Below are 18,157 nucleotides of genomic sequence, written 5' to 3'. Positions count from 1 at the left end.
TCAAGGTCATCCTAGGTGGAGGTCCTATTTACACCTTTTTACTTGTGGATCATTGCTAATGCTAAATGACAAAAAATGACGAAGGTAAAACTTTTTAGCTAAAATTCATCTCTAATCCTCAAGGTCTTATTCAACAGTTTTTATTTAATTTTAGAGACAAAATGATGATGTGCATTTATGATCCAAGGTCATGAAGAAAGTCTAATTTAGACTTTCTCCTTTACCTCCACTTAGTCATGTCATCACTTTTTATAACCTTGGCACTTACATTGGAGATGAAATTGTGGTGTAAAAAGTCTTAAATCATATGTGACATGCTTTTTTAAGACCTTGACCCCTTGTATTGGAGATGCTCTTAGTATGGTCATCCATTCAAATCAAGAATCACAATTTTCTAATGGTCAAGTCCTTGACCTGAAGTCAAAATATTATATTTATTTAGTCATTAAAGTCTTCAACAAAAACACTTGAAAAATTCAACACTAACAGTTAATGCAAGATGTAACTGGCGTGGAAGTAGCCATCAATCTTGATACACCTACCTCAAATGAAACAAAAAAAAATTCTTCGCCTCAATCTTCTTGTTATTTCCTTACCCCTATAATTATACTCCATATGGTACTAAAACTTGGCACATACATCAGATTTTACAATTAGCTTTACCTATATCATTGAAAAGAGTAAGAATATTATGTTTGTTTTCACTGCTACTCTTGTTGGAAACCTTGTTACAGTTTCGGCACATAGTTAAGGCAACGTCATTTTTTGGCATATGATGAGGATAGAAAGGTGATGACGATGGTGGTCCAAGTTTAGTTGATCTTAATTCTTGCCGCTCTTTTTTCAGCTTTCTATTTTCTTCATTCAATCTTTCAACACATTTCTTCAACACTTCACAATCAACTTCTGTTTTCTTTAATTTCGTCCTTCAAAACCCCAAACATTAACACTATTAATTTTTCTTAATACAACTAATATAACTGTTATGGCTTTATTATTTATTTCATCAAAAAATGTAATATACCTTGCTCTCCGGTTTTGGAACCAAACTTCGACTTGTCGAGGCCGTAAATCCAACCTTTCTGCTAATTCTTGCTTCTGCATCTGTTCGATTCGGTCAAAAGGATTACTGAAATATGAATTCAAACGTAGTATAGAAATGGTAAAAAATTTATTAACTTTCCAGCAAAAACAATGTGATATAATTCAAAAATAAATTACATGCAAATAATTATTTTCACAGAATATCAAGCCACATTACTTACAAATCTACAGAGAATTTTCATGTACAATATTCTTTCCTATTTTTTTTTTATCTCTAAACGAATGATAAACATGAAACTAAGCAGTGAAACCAAAAGAGATAGATACATTACCATATTAAGGGTATTGTGTTGTTTGAAGCTAGTTTCAAGCAAATTTGCTTGTTCTTTCGTGAGTCTAAGTTTCTTCTTTGTACTAGTATGATCATACTTGTCAATATTACTATCAACACTAGGATTATCTTTCTTAACTATCTTTGCATGTTCTTCTTGATGATTTTGATTTTCCGTCTTCGAACTCCATCGATCCCCATCGTTTTTCCCATGATAATCATCGCCGATTTCTTCCTTTGGATTCGATGGAAACAATAGACTCAATTGAACTCTGGATGTCTTATGTTTGATTTCGTTGGTGGACCTTGAAGTGAACCCACCAGAACCGAGCCGAAGACTTAACCCTATGTCGCATGTTTCTTCTTCTCCATCTCCTCCCATGATTGATTTGCTCAAATTTTTTCTATCTAAGAGAAAAAATTCCAAAAATATTTACACAAGATTTATAAAGAAAACTGACCATGCAGTATAAGAATCTTGAAATAGGTTTATATACTTTTTCTCAAGATTTTGGACATGATAATTAATGATATCTAACTTAAGTAATATTTATTAATTATAACCCAAATTTTGTTTCTTATTAGGAAGATAATTAATTGAAAATCTTCCGTTGGAACTAAAACATCAAAAGATGTTTTGACTGTGTTTCACACATGATATTATTGTTATTATCTTTGAATATCAGTTTCTCTACCTAATAGGAAAATCTGACATAATGATGCATGTATAATTAATTTGATTTTGTTACCTTTTTTAATTAAATTTAATATGTTCATTAATTACCTTATTAAGTTAGTCTTTTACATAACTTAATATACGGTTTACTGGAATTAGTGGTCATTGACCTGATTTACTAGTCAAAGAGTGCTACATTACTTAATTAATTACCTTATTAAGAGCCTAAGAGGCTAAGACTGCTTTCATTTCATTTTCCATAGATTATCAAAATCCGTATTATTGAAGGACCGAGGATGGCTTTGAATGGGGACCGGTATACTGTACATTTCCGTAGAGACGAGGAAATTTAAGTAGAAACATAGGTAATTAAAATTCACAAAATATCGAGGATGGTACAAAAATCAATTATCCATACAAGTGAATTAGATTTGATACTTAATGAATGTCGCTTTTTTGCATTATGAAATTGTACATAGGTTAAATTATTGGACGATACCCGGTCTTAATTTTATAATTTTTCATTTTTCACAAGAAAATATCAAATATTTTATCCTTTGCAATAAGGAGAAGGTGGAAAAAGTTAAAATTAAATTATTGGATGTAGTTGGATCCTTTTCAAATATTTTATCCTTTTCATTTTTCACAAGAAAATGTCAAATATTAATTAGTAACATAATATGTTAATTTTGGTATAAACGCTTTACATCATAATGCATTATGTATACTACTTTCGTCCTACAGAAAATTGATCTTTATATTTTTAATTTTGTCTAGAAAAAAGAAAAATGTGGATACTGAAACCCATTCTTTGTAGGTTATATTTTCTGAATGAAAATTTTGGATATCCAAAATCGATGAAGGTGCACTGAAAAGTGTGTCAGCACAGCACGGTAATACACATTGAAACTTGAAAGCGCCTGGTATGCAATGTACCATAAACGTACCTTACAAGGGGTTGAATGACGCTATAGTCTGAAATTATATAAGAAAAGTGAACTACCTATACGTAATTTCATTATAGTATTTATGTTTTAGCCTGCTAATATCCTAACGCCTAGATGTAAGTAGTTATATAATTAATATTTCCATGAACTTACGTGATTTAGGAATTTATTAGAATAATTTCTGCTTATTTCTCTCCTCAAATCTCTTAACCTATATTTACTCTCCAAATCTCTATAAACAGTTGAGCATTATCGTTTTTCCCCCACCCCCTAAAAAAAAAAGTCGACCTTCGACCAATAATCACCAGCGTTACCCATCATGCGTTCATGGGTCCGTTTCTGTCATGTAATATTTTGTCAGGTTGAAGAATTAACACCTCGTTTGGTTTGAAGAATTGGAATCCTAAGAATTCAATTATGGGGTAATCTGATTATTGGAGTAGAATTCTAAGGAAATGAAATCAAATTCAAAAAATTAGTGTTTGGTTGAGGTAATTCAATTATTTTGTTTTTACCCTTGAATCCAATTTCATTGCACTATTAGACCAATGCAATGAAAATTTATTATTTTAGAGGGAATCAGATTCCTAGAATCAATATTGTTAATTACATAGAATTGAATTGTGTTATTTGGTTCAAAGAATCAGCCACAATCCTCCGGAATTGGATTACAAAAAATTCAATTCTCGAACCAAACATACTACCATGAAAAAATGATATTGGATTTGCTCATCAGTAAAATAAGACTTGACCTTTGTTTCTGGGAAGAACACCTATAATACTGCCATCAGGAGTTTAGTATGTGGGATCCGTGCAATAAAAATGTAGTTCAAACGATCATGATGGCACAGCCATGAACAAATCTGTTATATTATCTTTTAGAAATTGAAAGTGCGTAGTAACTAAGTTTGGCTATGTCCTTATAATTTTTCTTGGTAAATAACTGATTTGTTCCCACAAGCCGAAATGCAAAGAACACTCATTATAGTTGAAATTGTCTCGAACAACAACTGAAGCAGATTTGCAAGTCTAAGCGGGCTAAAGGATTAAAATTATAAGGGGGCTTCTAAAATTTCCCAACAAAAACTCTTCAAAAACCAATTTTCATGAGAGACACACAAGAAATGTCATGGGTGTAATTGTGTAAAAAAAGTGTGGCAATAAAACCATCTTTTGGCACAGCTAAAGATATCCTAGATAAGTAGATGTGAAATATGATGCTGCTAAAAACGAATTTAAGGCGCCAAATTTTTGCACAAAATTGGTTAAATAGCCCTAAAATAATATTTCATGGGTGAAAAGATATGTAAAATTTGATATTGTTTAAATAGACGGGAATTAAAAACCTGACATTTTTAGGGGCGACCCCAAAAGAATTAGGGGCGATTTTTTTATTCCCAACCCATAGACAACGTTATGGGATGTCCAAATTTGCGGAGATTACCATTGTATCCTTATACAATCGGTAGCTAAGGTAGTGGTATAATCTACCGATTATTAGTATTCTCAATGTTGTGGTCACTAGCAATCGGTAGATAGGTGAAGGTCATAAATAACTTCATAACCTACCGATTATTCTAGTTCCCAAATTCGAAAATATTGAAATTTTGACAAAAACAAAATTTGGGGCATCTGAATAATCGGAGGTTATTTAACATCCGATTATAATAGCTCATAAATTCCAAAAATTGGTGATTTCGGCAAAAAAGAAATTTGGGGAAACTTTAATCGGACGTCATATTAACTTACTTACCTACCGATTATTATAGTTCTCGAATTCGAAAAATTTGAAATTTCTGCAAAAAAAAAATTGGGGAATAATATAATCGGAAATTAAATTACCTTATTTGACTACGGATTATACAGTTGCCCCAACAAAATAGAGTCGTTGGAACTCTAAACTCTATATAAGGATTGTATCCTTTTACCCTCTATGGAACACAAATACATTTAAACTTTATCCAACATCATCTTCAACATAATGGCCCAGCCATTTATTAATCCTACGGAGTTCACGATAGAAGAAGATTTATCTTTATGTAGGCGCTATGTTCAATTCTATCTGAGACGAGGAGAAGAACGTAGGCAAGGAGGCATAATGAGTATGAGTTATTTGGGAAGAATTCACGAAAATTTTTGCGCCGACACCGGTAACCCAAATAACCGTTACTCCGCTGATCTTTTCTGCCGAATTGGTTCAACAAACGGACACGTCGAAGAATTCGTCCATCTAACTTATCTTGTGAATCAATATCGATTGAGGGGTGAAACCAATGATGAGGTTATATATCGATCTCTCGGGTAATGGTGGAGATGGAAAAGATCAAGATTCCGTTATGAAGCTCATTTTAGAATCCTTAGAGCGATGGAAAGATTTAATCCGTTTAGGACTCGTCCAACACGTCCACGATGCTAATCACAATACCTTGTAATAATTGTGGAAGTTCAATGAAAAGTTATGATTGTAAAATTATTATGATGTGTAGGTGATATTGTTATGAATTTCAAAATATTTATGAAAATCGGAAGATTTAATTCTTTATCTAACTACCGATTATACTCCAACGGCTATTTCGTTCAAAAGAAACTAGACGTGCCTCGAAAACCACACACAATCGGTTGATAATACATATTGATAAACCTCCGATTATACTACTCTATTGATAAACCTCCGATCATTTGGTTTTAACTTCGCAACCATTACATGTCCAATAAGAGTATCCGGATCATCGTGGTTGTGACAACCATTAGCAACTTTAGACGTTTTCCACTCTTTACTTTCCCTACCATCGGGCTTATAACAGACTATCTTAAATGGGCATCCAATATTCTTTGTATGTGTAGATGGGGCAAAACGATTTGCTGGTTTTTACTGAATTGAGGAGACAACCGTACGGAAGAGACTCCTTGAACCGAGCGAAATGTTCAACCTCACACAGATGCACTGCAAGGAGGGAGTGCTTTGAATTCGAGAGATCAATCTGTAGTACTTCGGCCTAAACCAAGACAATGGTCGTTCCAGAGTAAATTCGGTCACAAGAGAGGATAGATCGATCTGTAGGAGGGAAGCTGAGAAAAGTGTGAAATCAATGGTAATCAAAGATTGTATGTGTGTTGGGTATTCTGAATAAGATAAGCTCTGAATGGTTGAATTTGCTCTGTTGAGAGTAATTGCTCAGATGTTGAGTTGTTAATCTCGTGTTGTCTTTTTGACGTGAGATTCTTGTGTATTCAATCATGATTCAGAGACTTATTTATATTGCTGGAATTGTAAACACCATGATCCAATGAAGTGTGACAGTTGATGAAATCAAAGAGTGGGGAAATGGAAATCGTGTTTAAAACCAGTTGCTCATCGTGCGGAGGCTTGGTCGATTTTCCATCCACTACTTTGTTAACTCCTTGAACTGATTACACGACTTGCTCACATTCTCATCGTGTGTATGAACACACGTGCCGTAGACCGCCATACCAAAACCCTAGTTAATATCCCCCCATGTGACATCTCGTGATTAACTAGTCAGTTGCCGACTTCATGACTTCATGGGACGATGAGTCCATGTATTGCTGAGTTGAACATGATTTTGCAAAATGTTCTGAAACTCATGAATTGAACATGTCTGTTGAGAGAGAGGTATAATTCTCAAGTAAATGCTGATAGTTAAGGTGAGCAAATATTGCTCATTCGATGAATAATTAAATATTGATAGTTTAACTATTCCTTGGTTTGAGCAAATATTTCTCATCTGATGAATAACTGGTAGCGTGACCAAATAAAATATTAAATTAAGATATTGGCAACTGGACCAAGTATAATTAATAAAATGCTGATCATGAGATCGTCGTGAAATTATTAGCGTTCGTTCGAATCTTGAATTATGATCATTGGACTCAGAAACCCTAATTCGATCAATTGATGACCAATTGACGGTTTATTGAAAATTAACCATGGAATGAAGGAGGGAATGGCTACATGGTATCATGGGTCAACCATGAAGCTCCCATATGCTCGAGTGAGCAAATACCAAGATCTCTTGAAGAGTTGGTGAAAGGATGATCAAATGCTGGTTTAATCATTTATCAACATAATGCTCGTCTGAGCCTTAGGTGATAATACCCAATTACTTGTGAAGAGGTGAGAGACCGACCAAGGGGTCATGAAACCAACCCTGGGAGGTCACGGTACCGAATGACGATCATTCTATGAAATTCCAAAATTATTTGGAAGGGTTTTTGACCTAATACGTGCAATTGCAAAAATTAGGTCAAATCATGAAAATACGTGGGACCGGCTCCTTGCAAGCCAAAGACCTAACCTTGGTCAGTCAAGGTAACATTCTCCCGTCGTCAAGATGTCCGTGTTTCAATCCTGAGAATTTTGACATTTCCTGGCGTGCGTTTGAACAACCATTTGGGAAAATATGACGAAATCAGGGTTTTCGCTGAAACTGAGGAAACTTCATGAGATGAAGGAAAATAACTATAAAATGAAGGAATCGTGAAGCGTGAGACCGGCTGAGGCTAAGGCATGGCCGTCCGTCCAATGACCACGGTCCCATGGCTCTTTTCCTAATTTTATATTATTTTTCATGATTTTATGGAAACATCATGAAATCAAGGAGTTTGTTGAAATTAAGGAGTTTCCTTGAAGTGAAGGAGTTTCCATGGGATCAAGGAAAATAATAATATTAATAATAATAAAATAAGGGCATGTGGGACCGGCTTTGAGCATGGTCGGCCGGCTAGGGCCCGGTCCCGTGTGTTTTCCCTAATTTTATGTATTAGTTCCATGATTTGAAGGAATTTTCATAATTTGAGAGAAATACCATGAAATCAAGGAATTTCATGGGATCAAGGAAACATAAAAATAATAATATAAAATAAAGGGGCGTGTGGGACCGACTAGGGCATGATCGGCCCGCTGGGGCTCGGTCCCACGAGTTTTCCTAATTTTATATTATTTTTCATGGTTTTAAGGAAATACCATGAGATTAAGGAGTTTTCATGAGATCAGAGAAATATTAATAAAATAATAAGGAACCATGGGGTGTGGGATCGGCCAGGATCAAGGCATGGCCGGTTGGCCAGTGAACACGGTCCCACAATATTTTTCCCAATTTTATATTATTTCCTTGGTGCGAAGGAAACACCATGAAACTGAGGAGTTCCTTTAAAATGAAAGATATTTGCTCAAATGAAAGGATTTTCATAAGATCAAGGAAAATAACAAAAATATGATAAAATATAAAACTGGGCGTGGGATTGGTCACGGCGCAGCCGGCCGGCCCAGTCCCCCAGCGCCTTGGTCAATATTTTATTATTTATTATTTTCTTTCCATATTTTGCATAGGTTCATCGTCTCGTCGTATTTTGAAATACTCATTCGTGCATTCAGGTGATTATTAGTGCATCATTGTTGAGTACACTTGCACCATTTGAGTCGGGGCTTACTCGAAGGTAGCTCAGACTCCCGTACGTTGGATATTTATTACTAACCCATGGAATTCTGCTGGGAAAAACCATAAATTGAAGTAACGAAATATTACGAAAATATTGAATATTTTCCAGAGATTCAGTGATGAATCTAATGATTTTAAGAATAATTAACTAATGGCTCTATACTAGTACGATTGTCTAGGAGCATTAATTACTCAGGAATTGAGTAATATGAGCTTGTTGAAGCGTCATACTCCTTTTATATAGTCAGGGAAAACTATTATTACATCCTGAAGACTTTATTGCTCTATACTAGCAGGCAATCTGTCTAGGAGCCGTCTAATCTTGCGATTCTATATAGAAGTAATTACTGAAATTTCTCAGTATTCATGAGATATGCCGTTGCCTCAACTGAGAGGCTACATATCTGCATATACTCTGAGAGACAGTATTCTCAGTCAGAGATTTGATGAGAGACATGCGTCTCAATACTCGCGTTTGATTGCTGGATCAGATGTTCGTATAATTATGGGTTTACGATTTTAGCCCTTGTCGAAAATCCACCATCTACATTAAGTTCCCTGCTTAGTGAGGAACAATCATGTTCCTCAGTCAGCATGAATGGTGATTTTCCGGTCATAAACAATATAAGCAATTGAACTTAGTCGTAAGTTAAGACGTTACCGGATTTTTGATAGTACGAGCAAACCACGACTTAATGAAGATCCTAGTGGCATGATAGAGTATTATCTAATGAGCATAAATTGGTGTTGAACCGCTGATTTTGCTGACGGGACCTTGGTCGTTTAGGATTCGCGGGCCGGGCCCAATAAGGAAATCCTTGTGGAATTAGGTTTTTGGAAATAAAATTTGATATAAAAGGGAATTAATCCCTTTTTTTTATTATTTTTTTTCCACGACCGACCAGTACCTTGATCTCTTCATCTTCTTCACGCCCGAGCAGAGGAAGGAAGCAAAGAATTTTTCGCCGGAGCTTTGCCGTCGACAGTCGCCGTCGATCGCCCATCCGGCCAACTTCCGGCCGCCGACCAGGTAAGCCCATTTTTTTATGTTTTTTTTTGCTTCTGATCTCAGGAGTTGTTCATGCTTTTGATCATGTTGAAATTATATATATGTGTGTATATGAGTGCGATTTTGTTGAAAAACCCTTGTTTTTAGAAAACGTATGTTCGTTTGATCGTTAGTTTTGAGAAACTAATAATAATCACTGGTTTAGGAGAGATTTTTTTTTAATATATAGACCTAGGTCCAGTGATGAAACTTTGTTTATGAGCTTTCATGAGAACCACGGTTTTACCATAAAAGGTGTGAGTTTTCACAAAACCGAAATAAACCTTCGTTTTAAAGGACGACGATAGTACGAAAGAAAAAGTTTATTATTATATTTATAAGACCATGGCCTGTTCATGGATCATTTTTTTTTACTAAACCGTGGGATATCCACGAATTTTATAAAAAAATGTTTTTTTATTTAGTGAGTTAATCACGTTATATATATATATATATAAATGTATATTATTTTCTTCAAAAATCAAAACTTGAGTTTTGTGTAATCTTTATAAGTAAAAAATTATTTATGATGAAATAATTTTTTAGTTTTCATAATTCCATATTGAATGTTCACACAGTAGAAATGTTCATGATTTCATGAAAATCTGAGTTTCGTTCGTCTTTTGTAGGTTTCGAAGGAACGAACGATTTTGAGGTATTAACTCTTGCGTTACCATCACTACTGTTAGTGGAATTGTAAAGAGGTAAGAGTTAAGAATTACCATTTTTGCAGATGCTAGGGTTTCCATTTGCATGATTTCATCATCTTGTTGAAGTTCACATCTGGATGATGTACTGAAGTAGAATGCAATGTGAGTTTTACAGTTATTTCGCAAGGATGTCTGATTCCCAAGTCAACGATGCTTCGAGAGATGACATGTGCATTGATAATGATATCTCCAGAGATGAAACATGTATGGATGAGACTTCCTTTGGCGAAGAAGAGGATGAAACCCCTGGAATTAAGAATGTTCCGAATATAGATGATGCGTTTTTTGAGGTTCCGAAGGAAGCTGAAAAACGTCTCAAATCTCCAGCATATCGTCTTCTGATAAATCCCAGAAATGTTACTCAGAAGAAATTGGTGACTCCTAAGACAGTGATCCGGTTTTGTCTTGAACGAGGGATTTTCTTTGCATCAATCATAAAATTTAAACTTTCTCGACGACCTCTGGAAAAATTCTCTGGATGGGCGAGACATATGTTGGGTTTCCCTCATGTCAGAGCTATGCTTGATCAGGCACAAGCGACGAGAGCTATTCAAGCCTCTGGAGACTTGTTCATTTTTCATGATGCGAGAGGTATTGTGGATCTACTTGCTCGTTGGTGAATTCCCACTCATACCTTCATATGTAGATGAGGAGAGTTTACCATCACCTTAGAGGACATGGCTGCCTTGTAGCATCTCCCAATCACGGGCAATCTCCTTGGGGATCTTTCAGATGAGGAGACCGCAGTTTCTAATATCTTGACAGCTGCAATAGAGGAAGTGAATAATGTGTCTGGCAGTAAAGGTTGCTATGCTCACTGGTTAACACGTTGGTGGCCAAAAGACGAGGTTTCTGATAGTCCTATTGACGATATGTTACCCATTGCTGCTTTCTAATGTTTATGGCTGTCCAGAGACATATTTGAAGACAGTGGAAACTTGTTGAAGCCCTTCGTGATCCCCTTTGCTATCAATATGGCTCAAGGTGACCAACTTCCAATAAGTAGCTTATTCTTGGTTCTTTGTATTCTAACTTAGACTCCTTGATTATAGACTCTAGTGTGTCGAATGGCTTTATGAAGATTGAATGTTATGCCAACACGATGTTTCTTCAAGCTTTGATGTGGGAACATTTCAAGAATTACGCACCTATTCCGCGTAATATTTTGCAAGGACCAAACATTGATGCTCGTCACATCTTCTCTGAGAAAGATAATGCCAGGATCATGCGCTGATCTGCAAAGCAGCCTAGGTCTAAAGCACGCCTCATTGATGTGTTAGATGATGAATCTGAGTTCGACTTTAGGCCATGGGTATCAGTTCCTTCTTATGTTTCTCAGCCGACGACTTTCAATATTGGAGAGAGTATGGTTCTGACATCTGGTGCGAATCTGAATGATGGTGAAAGATATTTCATGTTGAGTTTCACCCCCGGTCACTTGCTATCGGCTATGTACGGAGAGATTTCAGTGGAAGAATATAATATTGATAGAGCAGCCCGACAAATGGGTATGGATCAGTGTGTTCCAACTTTCTGGAGGAGGAAGCCATCAGTTTAACTGCTCAGTACTCATTTAGACCATACCCATGTAGAAGGAAGTAATTACTGGTTTCCTTGTTCTGAGAGATTTACATATGTAACTCCAGGTTATGTAGACTTTTGGGATCAACAACTTGTATGGTTGCGTGATTTCGTGATGGTTGGTCAGCCTCCAGTGAAGGATCCTCCTTCCACTGAGATGATTTATGGTCGACCAAGATTGAAGTATCTCTCTGGTGGTGACAAACGAAAATCGTCTCCAGGATGTTCTCAGGCATGTTCCTTCGTATAATCTTCATACAATTATGAGAATTGTATTCTAATTATGTTGCTGAATTTTACCATAGGATGGTCATAATGTAAGACCTCGGATCCGTGTAGACTTCTCAGAAACTGAATCGGTTGTTCACGGCGGAGAAGGCAAGAACAAAAGTTATAAATTGTTACCTAATACCGTAAAGTCCCCAGTTGTTTCTTTGGTGAGTTTTCAGTTTTTCCCTTGTTGTGACTTCTTCCCGCCCGCATTATTAGGATCATAAAACCAATATTGTTATTACGTTGTAGAATTTTACTCCATCAAGTATCGATGGTCTTCGGTTCTCTACCGCTGAGCAAACAATTCCTGATTTGAGCGACGAAGAAGAAGCCGTAAGTATTTCTTCACATATTCAATTATGATGCTTTATGGATAAAATGATAATTGTTGAGGATGTGTCCAGGAGGATGTATTCATGGATGTGGAGAGTGCTGATACTCGGTAATCCTCCGGGAATAGAGACGAAGGCAATTCCAAAGATTCAAAGCCGAATGGAAGTAATGAGCTTCTTGTCGTTAACACGGACAATCCCAATTCCTTGAATGTTTAGGAGACTTCCCAAGTATGTATATGTCTTGTATCCTCTTCATAGAAGTATGAAAGTGCTGATTTATGGATGAATGAATGAGAATCCATGTGCATATACGAAAAACTTGGTCGAAATTCGTCGTCAGAAAATTCAGAACCCAGTTTTTTAGCAAAAACATCATAAAACCTTCATCTGGAGTCGGATTTTCATGATCTGCATATGCATATTTAAGCCCGGAGAATTTCCAAGCTTTCGCAAAGAAGCTTTTCAAGTTTTGAGCACGTTCAGGGCCTGAAAAAGGCGAAACATTAAACTTCCAGGAGACTTTCAGAACTTTTTCAGACTGTATGTTGCTCAATGTTTTGACCACATCTCCTTGGTCGTTCATCGAATTGTCATGAAATTTTGACATGTGGTAGAGGACATCAATACGAAGATAATGGTATATAATACATATTCATATTCCTTATTTATTGCTCCCAGTTTGTCATTTAGTACATGGCAGAGTACAGTTTCTTCAGACGAGCTTACCGTAAAACGTATTTTCATGACTTTCATGCTATTTGCTCGTGACTTGAGTGTATAATGATGAACTTTGATGATGTTGTATTGCTTGTATACTATATTTTATAATCTAACTTGGTTTCATGCTTAAATGACTCTAACCTCATGTAATCTTCGTATTAGGTGTCAAATACCGTAGTTGAGGATACTGAAATCAATGAGGATAACTCGAACTTCCCTGGAGTTATTGATGAAGATACAACCATCCCTGCACTTCAAGGCCATGAGAAGGTTGTCACTGAAGTTATGTAAACCCCGTTTGTCGCCGCTTCAGTGATAGAAGAAACCGAGCCACCAGTAGAGAATACTGAAGAAACTGTTGCCCTGATTGTAGAAGCTGCCCCAATAACTGAGAATCATATAGTAGTGCATGAATATCCAAGTTTAGGAGTTGCTTTTGATCCTCCATTCGATGCATCACTCCCGTATCATGAACTAGTTGGTGGGTTCAGCGTTCCCATTGGATATGCAGGCTTGTACGAGAAAATATGGAAGAAATTTGGTCACATAATTGTTGACAAGAAACCTGGACGTGCTTATGCCTTAACAATGCAAGTAGGTGTTATCTTGCGTGTTGTAGGTGATATATGCACTAGGGCCAGAAATACCGTGACTCTAGATATACTCTTTGATTGGGAGTTTAACTTGGAGAATTCAGAAAGACTTGGTTTTAATGTAAAGTGGCTTCGTAAGCAAATGAATGCTATCAAGGACTCATGTTAGAACAACATAACCTTTCCCAATGATGCTGTGATTGAGAAATAAGACAAGATCGCCAGGCTTACTGAATAGTTGAACAAGGAGAAGGCGGCTTTGTAGGTCTTGAAGTATGTAGAGGAGCAAAAATCTTTCTTTGCTGATTTTCTTTAATTTCCTTTTCATAATCTCTTGAACTTATGAACTTCTGAGAGATGTGAGGTTTTATTTTTGGTTTCGATTGGTTTTGGACAAGTAGATGATTGAGGATTTTCTTTGGGTTTGATAGAGATTTTTTTTAAGCAGACTGGATTTTGATAAATTGTTGAATTCAAATTACTGAATGCAAGTATTGCAAACATTTTGGAGGAATTGAAATACAATGAAATAAAATCCTAAATGCCAAATCCCAGACGTCATGAATGTTCAAACGCTGGTATCTTGAATGCTCAAAATCTTCAAGCGTCAAATGCTTAAAGTCAATTTTCATGGATTACTGGCAAGGTCTGACCATCTGTGTTGATTAACTTATAGTATCCTCCATTTATGGACTTATCAACCATAAATGGTCCTTCCCAATTGGAGTTTCTCGCAGAGTGAAGAATGCGCTGAACTGCTTTGAGAACCAGGTCTCCTTCACAAAATTTGTTAGGTTTGGTCGACCGTTCCTTGAATATCTTCTGTTGATTCGGAATTCCTCGTGTGATGAGATTCCGTGGTTGTGGCACATATGGACACTCGTGCAGGAAGGAGTATCCCTCGTAACATCTGTCGTGCTTAGCCACATCTTCAGCAATGAATCTTTTGATAGGATGATCAACTTGAAGAGATTATGGACCCAACCATTGGATGTAATATTGCTGAGGCGAGATTATCCACTCATAGCTTTTTGCAATTGATAAATTGTTTGTGGAGTGAAGCCCTTGGACCAAATAAGCATATTTGAAAACTGACGATATGGACACATGAGAAGGAATAAGACTTGACTGAGATCTAAATCTTTTGACGAAAATGTTTGGATGTTCCTCAGGCTTTTGTGTGAGTTCTTTCAATGCTTTGACCTCCTACAGATACTCGAACGGTGAGATATCTTCTTTTTCTTCTTCCGAGTCAGAGGTTTCTTCAACAGCGAGTTGTGTAATCGAAGGTGTTGGTGTTACCTTTCCATCATGAATCCATGTGCGCCAAAGAATCATATCATATCCTGGATCTTCTCGGATTATGTAAAACTTAGTTTATGTACATGATGAATTCACACTCACTTTGAGAGTAATATAGCCGTAAGCGTCACTGGACATTCCTTCATTATCCATGATTGATGCTGGAACATGGATAGATTCTTGGCGTGTGATACCAGCAACTCTAAGAGTTTTCAGAGGGATAATGTTGATATCCGTGCCTTCGTCGATGAGAGTTCGTTTGAACTCATTTCCCTTGATATGGACTGTGGTAAGAAGTCCCCAGTCATACATTTCCTTGTCTGTCGCTGAAGGCTCAGTGAGTGTCTCTTGAATCAGAAGACGCTTGCCCGACACGATGTGGTTTAATGCAGCGAATATGTCTTTCCTTTGAGCTTTTTATAAGTATAGCAATTCGCAGAAAGAGTGATAAGGATTGAACTGCTTCCTTGACGGGAGGTTCAGAAAGAGTGAAGGTTCTGACTGGAAGGGGATCTCTGTGTACTCCTTCAGTCCCCAAATTGAGTTCTCCTGATTCGACCTTTTCTTTAAATATGCGCTTCAAAGTTCTGCAATCACTTGTGGGATGGTTGACGAACCTAAGAAAGTGACAATAACGATGATTTCCATGGCCTCTTCAGTTGGTTCCTTCTTGAAATACGACAACTTGATTGCACCGTCTTGAATCCAGGCATCTAGCAATTCGATAACTTCTTCAATGGAGCAGGGGAAATCAGGTGCTTCTGGATCTTCCGTGTGTTGAGGGGGAACTTGCACATTATCCTTCTTTTGCGCCTTTGAAGGAGTTGAGGAAGCATGCTTGCGTTGTGGCTCAGCTTTCCGTTTGCTCCCTTATGCAACAACATTTGTGGAAGGTTGAAGTTTGTATTGTTTGTTGATCAAACGTCTGCTACCTCGGGTTTCTCGTGGTTCTTCAGCTTTTGTAGTCTTAGCCCTTTCTAATAAAGCAGGTGCAGTAGTTGCCGAACTTTTGGCCGCTTCATGAAGTTCTGAGAAAGTCTGAAACCTGAGATTCTCCAATAAAGCTCTGTAGACTAGAATCATTCCATTGATGCATAAGTCCACAAGTTGTTGCTCCGTGATATTTGGATCATGGCAATCCGACGCTTGAACTCTGAACCTTTTCACATAATCATTAGGATGTTCGTTGCTCCTTTGAAACATCCTTCCGAGATCAGAGAGGGTGATTTTCTCTGAAACGAAGAAATACTTTCTGTAGAAAGCATTAACCATTTCTCCCAAATTTTGATACTTCCTGGTGCGATGTTGTTGTACCAGGTATATGCCCTTCCTTTCAGGGACTTTGAAAATTCCTTCATACAGACGGTATGGTTGTGCTCATGTTCACCTAGTGCTTCCAGAAATTGAGAAACATGTTCTCGAGCATTGCCAGTTCCATCATAAAGTGTGAAGGTTGGGGAGGTGTAACCTTTTGGCAGAGGAATCCTTTGCGTAGCAGCAGGGTTGGAGGTTGGTGACGATGTACGGATGACGTTTTGTCTTTTCCACAATCCTCCAAAAGACGTTCCAGGTTTTCACGAGTGATGAAACTGGATGTCTCTTTCACCGGTGGATTATTTGCATCCTTGGGAACTTCTTAATCTTCTACTACGTGGATCGGAGTGACCTCAAGATCAGCGTTTGAAGATGTTTCTTTAGCTTTTCCTTTCTCCTGAGCTTTCTCTGACATCTTTTCTGTAAGAGTCTTGAGATAGTTGAATTGTTCCTTCTGAGTAACAGTCATGTCAGTTTGATTTTTGTCAAGAGTTTCTTGCACCTTCATGAGATCACCAATAGTAGGTGGATTGTTGACGACACCATCACTTGCACGGGTGATCACTGGAGCGCTCGTAGGAGTATTAGTAGCAGGTTGCACCGGAGGGGTGGTAGTGGCAGGTGGCGCCGGAGGAGTGGTGTTGCCAGTAGCACTAGAGCTTGCAATATTACAGTCCGGTGTTGAATCCGGGTTGGTAACTGAACCATACCTAAGACTGGCCATCTTTATGAGAATTGAGATTGCAACCAAGAGAATGATCTCCCACTGTGGTCGCCAATCTGTAGATGGGGCAAAACGATTTTCTAAATTTTACGGAATTGAGGAGACGACCTTACGGAAGAGACTCCTTCAACCAAGCGAAATGTTCAACCTCACATAGATGCACTGCAAGGAGGGAGTGCTTTGAATTCGATAGATCAATCTGTAGTACTCCGGCCTAAACCAAGACGATGGCCGTTACAGATTAAATTCGGTCACAAGAGAGGATGGGTCGATATATAGGAGGGAAGATGAGAAAAGTGTGGAATCAATGGTAATCAAATATTGTAGGTGTGTTGTGTATTCTGAATAAGATAATCTCTGAATGATTGAATTTGCTATGTTGAGAGTAATTGCTCAGATGTTGAGTTGTTAATCTCGTGTTGTCTATTTGACGTGAGATTCTTGTGTATTCAATCATGATTCAGAGACTTATTTATATTGTTGGAATTGTAAACACCATGATCCCATGAAGTGTGACAGTTGATGGAATCAAAGAGTGGGGAAATGGAAATCGTGTTTAAAACCAGTTGCTCATCCTGCGGAGACTTTGTCGATTTTCCATCCACTACTTTGTTAACTCCTTCAACTGATTGCACGACTTGCTCACATTCTCATCGTGTGTATGAACACACGTGACGTAGACCGCCAGGACAAAACCCTAGTTAATATCCCCCCATGTGACACAATTGACGTCTCGTGATTAATTAGTCAGTTGCTGACTTCATGACTTCATAGGACGATGAGTCCATGTATTGCTGAGTTGAACATAATTTTGCAAAATGTTCTGAAACTCATGAATTGAACATGTCTTTTGAGACAGAGGTATAATTTTCAAGTAAACGTTGATATTAAGGTGATCAAATATTGCTCATTCGATGAATAGTTGAATATTGATAGTTGAGCCAATATTCCTTGGTTTGAGCAAATATTGCTCATCTGATGAATAACTGTTAGCGCGACCAAATAAAATATTAAATTAAGATAATGGCAACTGGGCCAAGTATAATTAATAAAATGCTTATCATGAGATCGTCGTAAAATTATTAGCGTTCGTTCGAATA

General features: G+C 37.3%; 1 protein-coding gene across 1 annotated transcript; it reads right to left on the bottom strand.

Moving 5' to 3' along the window:
• Positions 1–640: 640 nt before the first annotated feature.
• Positions 641–1,757, bottom strand: LOC113295765 (homeobox-leucine zipper protein HAT22-like). Its single transcript, XM_026544091.1, has 3 exons — positions 1,377–1,757; positions 1,025–1,104; positions 641–926 (listed from the first exon to the last, which is right to left on the bottom strand). Exons 1-3 carry the CDS (start codon positions 1,755–1,757, stop codon positions 641–643), a joined length of 747 nt encoding a protein of 248 aa, XP_026399876.1.
• Positions 1,758–18,157: the final 16,400 nt, after the last annotated feature.

This window comes from Papaver somniferum, chromosome 7 (assembly GCF_003573695.1).
Source record: "Papaver somniferum cultivar HN1 chromosome 7, ASM357369v1, whole genome shotgun sequence".
NCBI lineage: Eukaryota > Viridiplantae > Streptophyta > Magnoliopsida > Ranunculales > Papaveraceae > Papaver > Papaver somniferum.
Note: the sequence above shows the minus strand (reverse complement) of the source record. Positions and strands in the feature narration are given on the sequence as shown.

Coding starts and splice junctions, on each gene's coding strand:
- LOC113295765 (XM_026544091.1), bottom strand. CDS start 1,757: ATGGGAGGAGATGGAGAAGAAGAAACATGCGACATAGGGTTAAGTCTT. Junction 1,105..1,376: donor AACACAATACCCTTAATATG/GTAATGTATCTA, acceptor CGAATCGAACAG/ATGCAGAAGCAAGAATTAGC. Junction 927..1,024: donor TTCCAAAACCGGAGAGCAAG/GTATATTACATT, acceptor GGGGTTTTGAAG/GACGAAATTAAAGAAAACAG.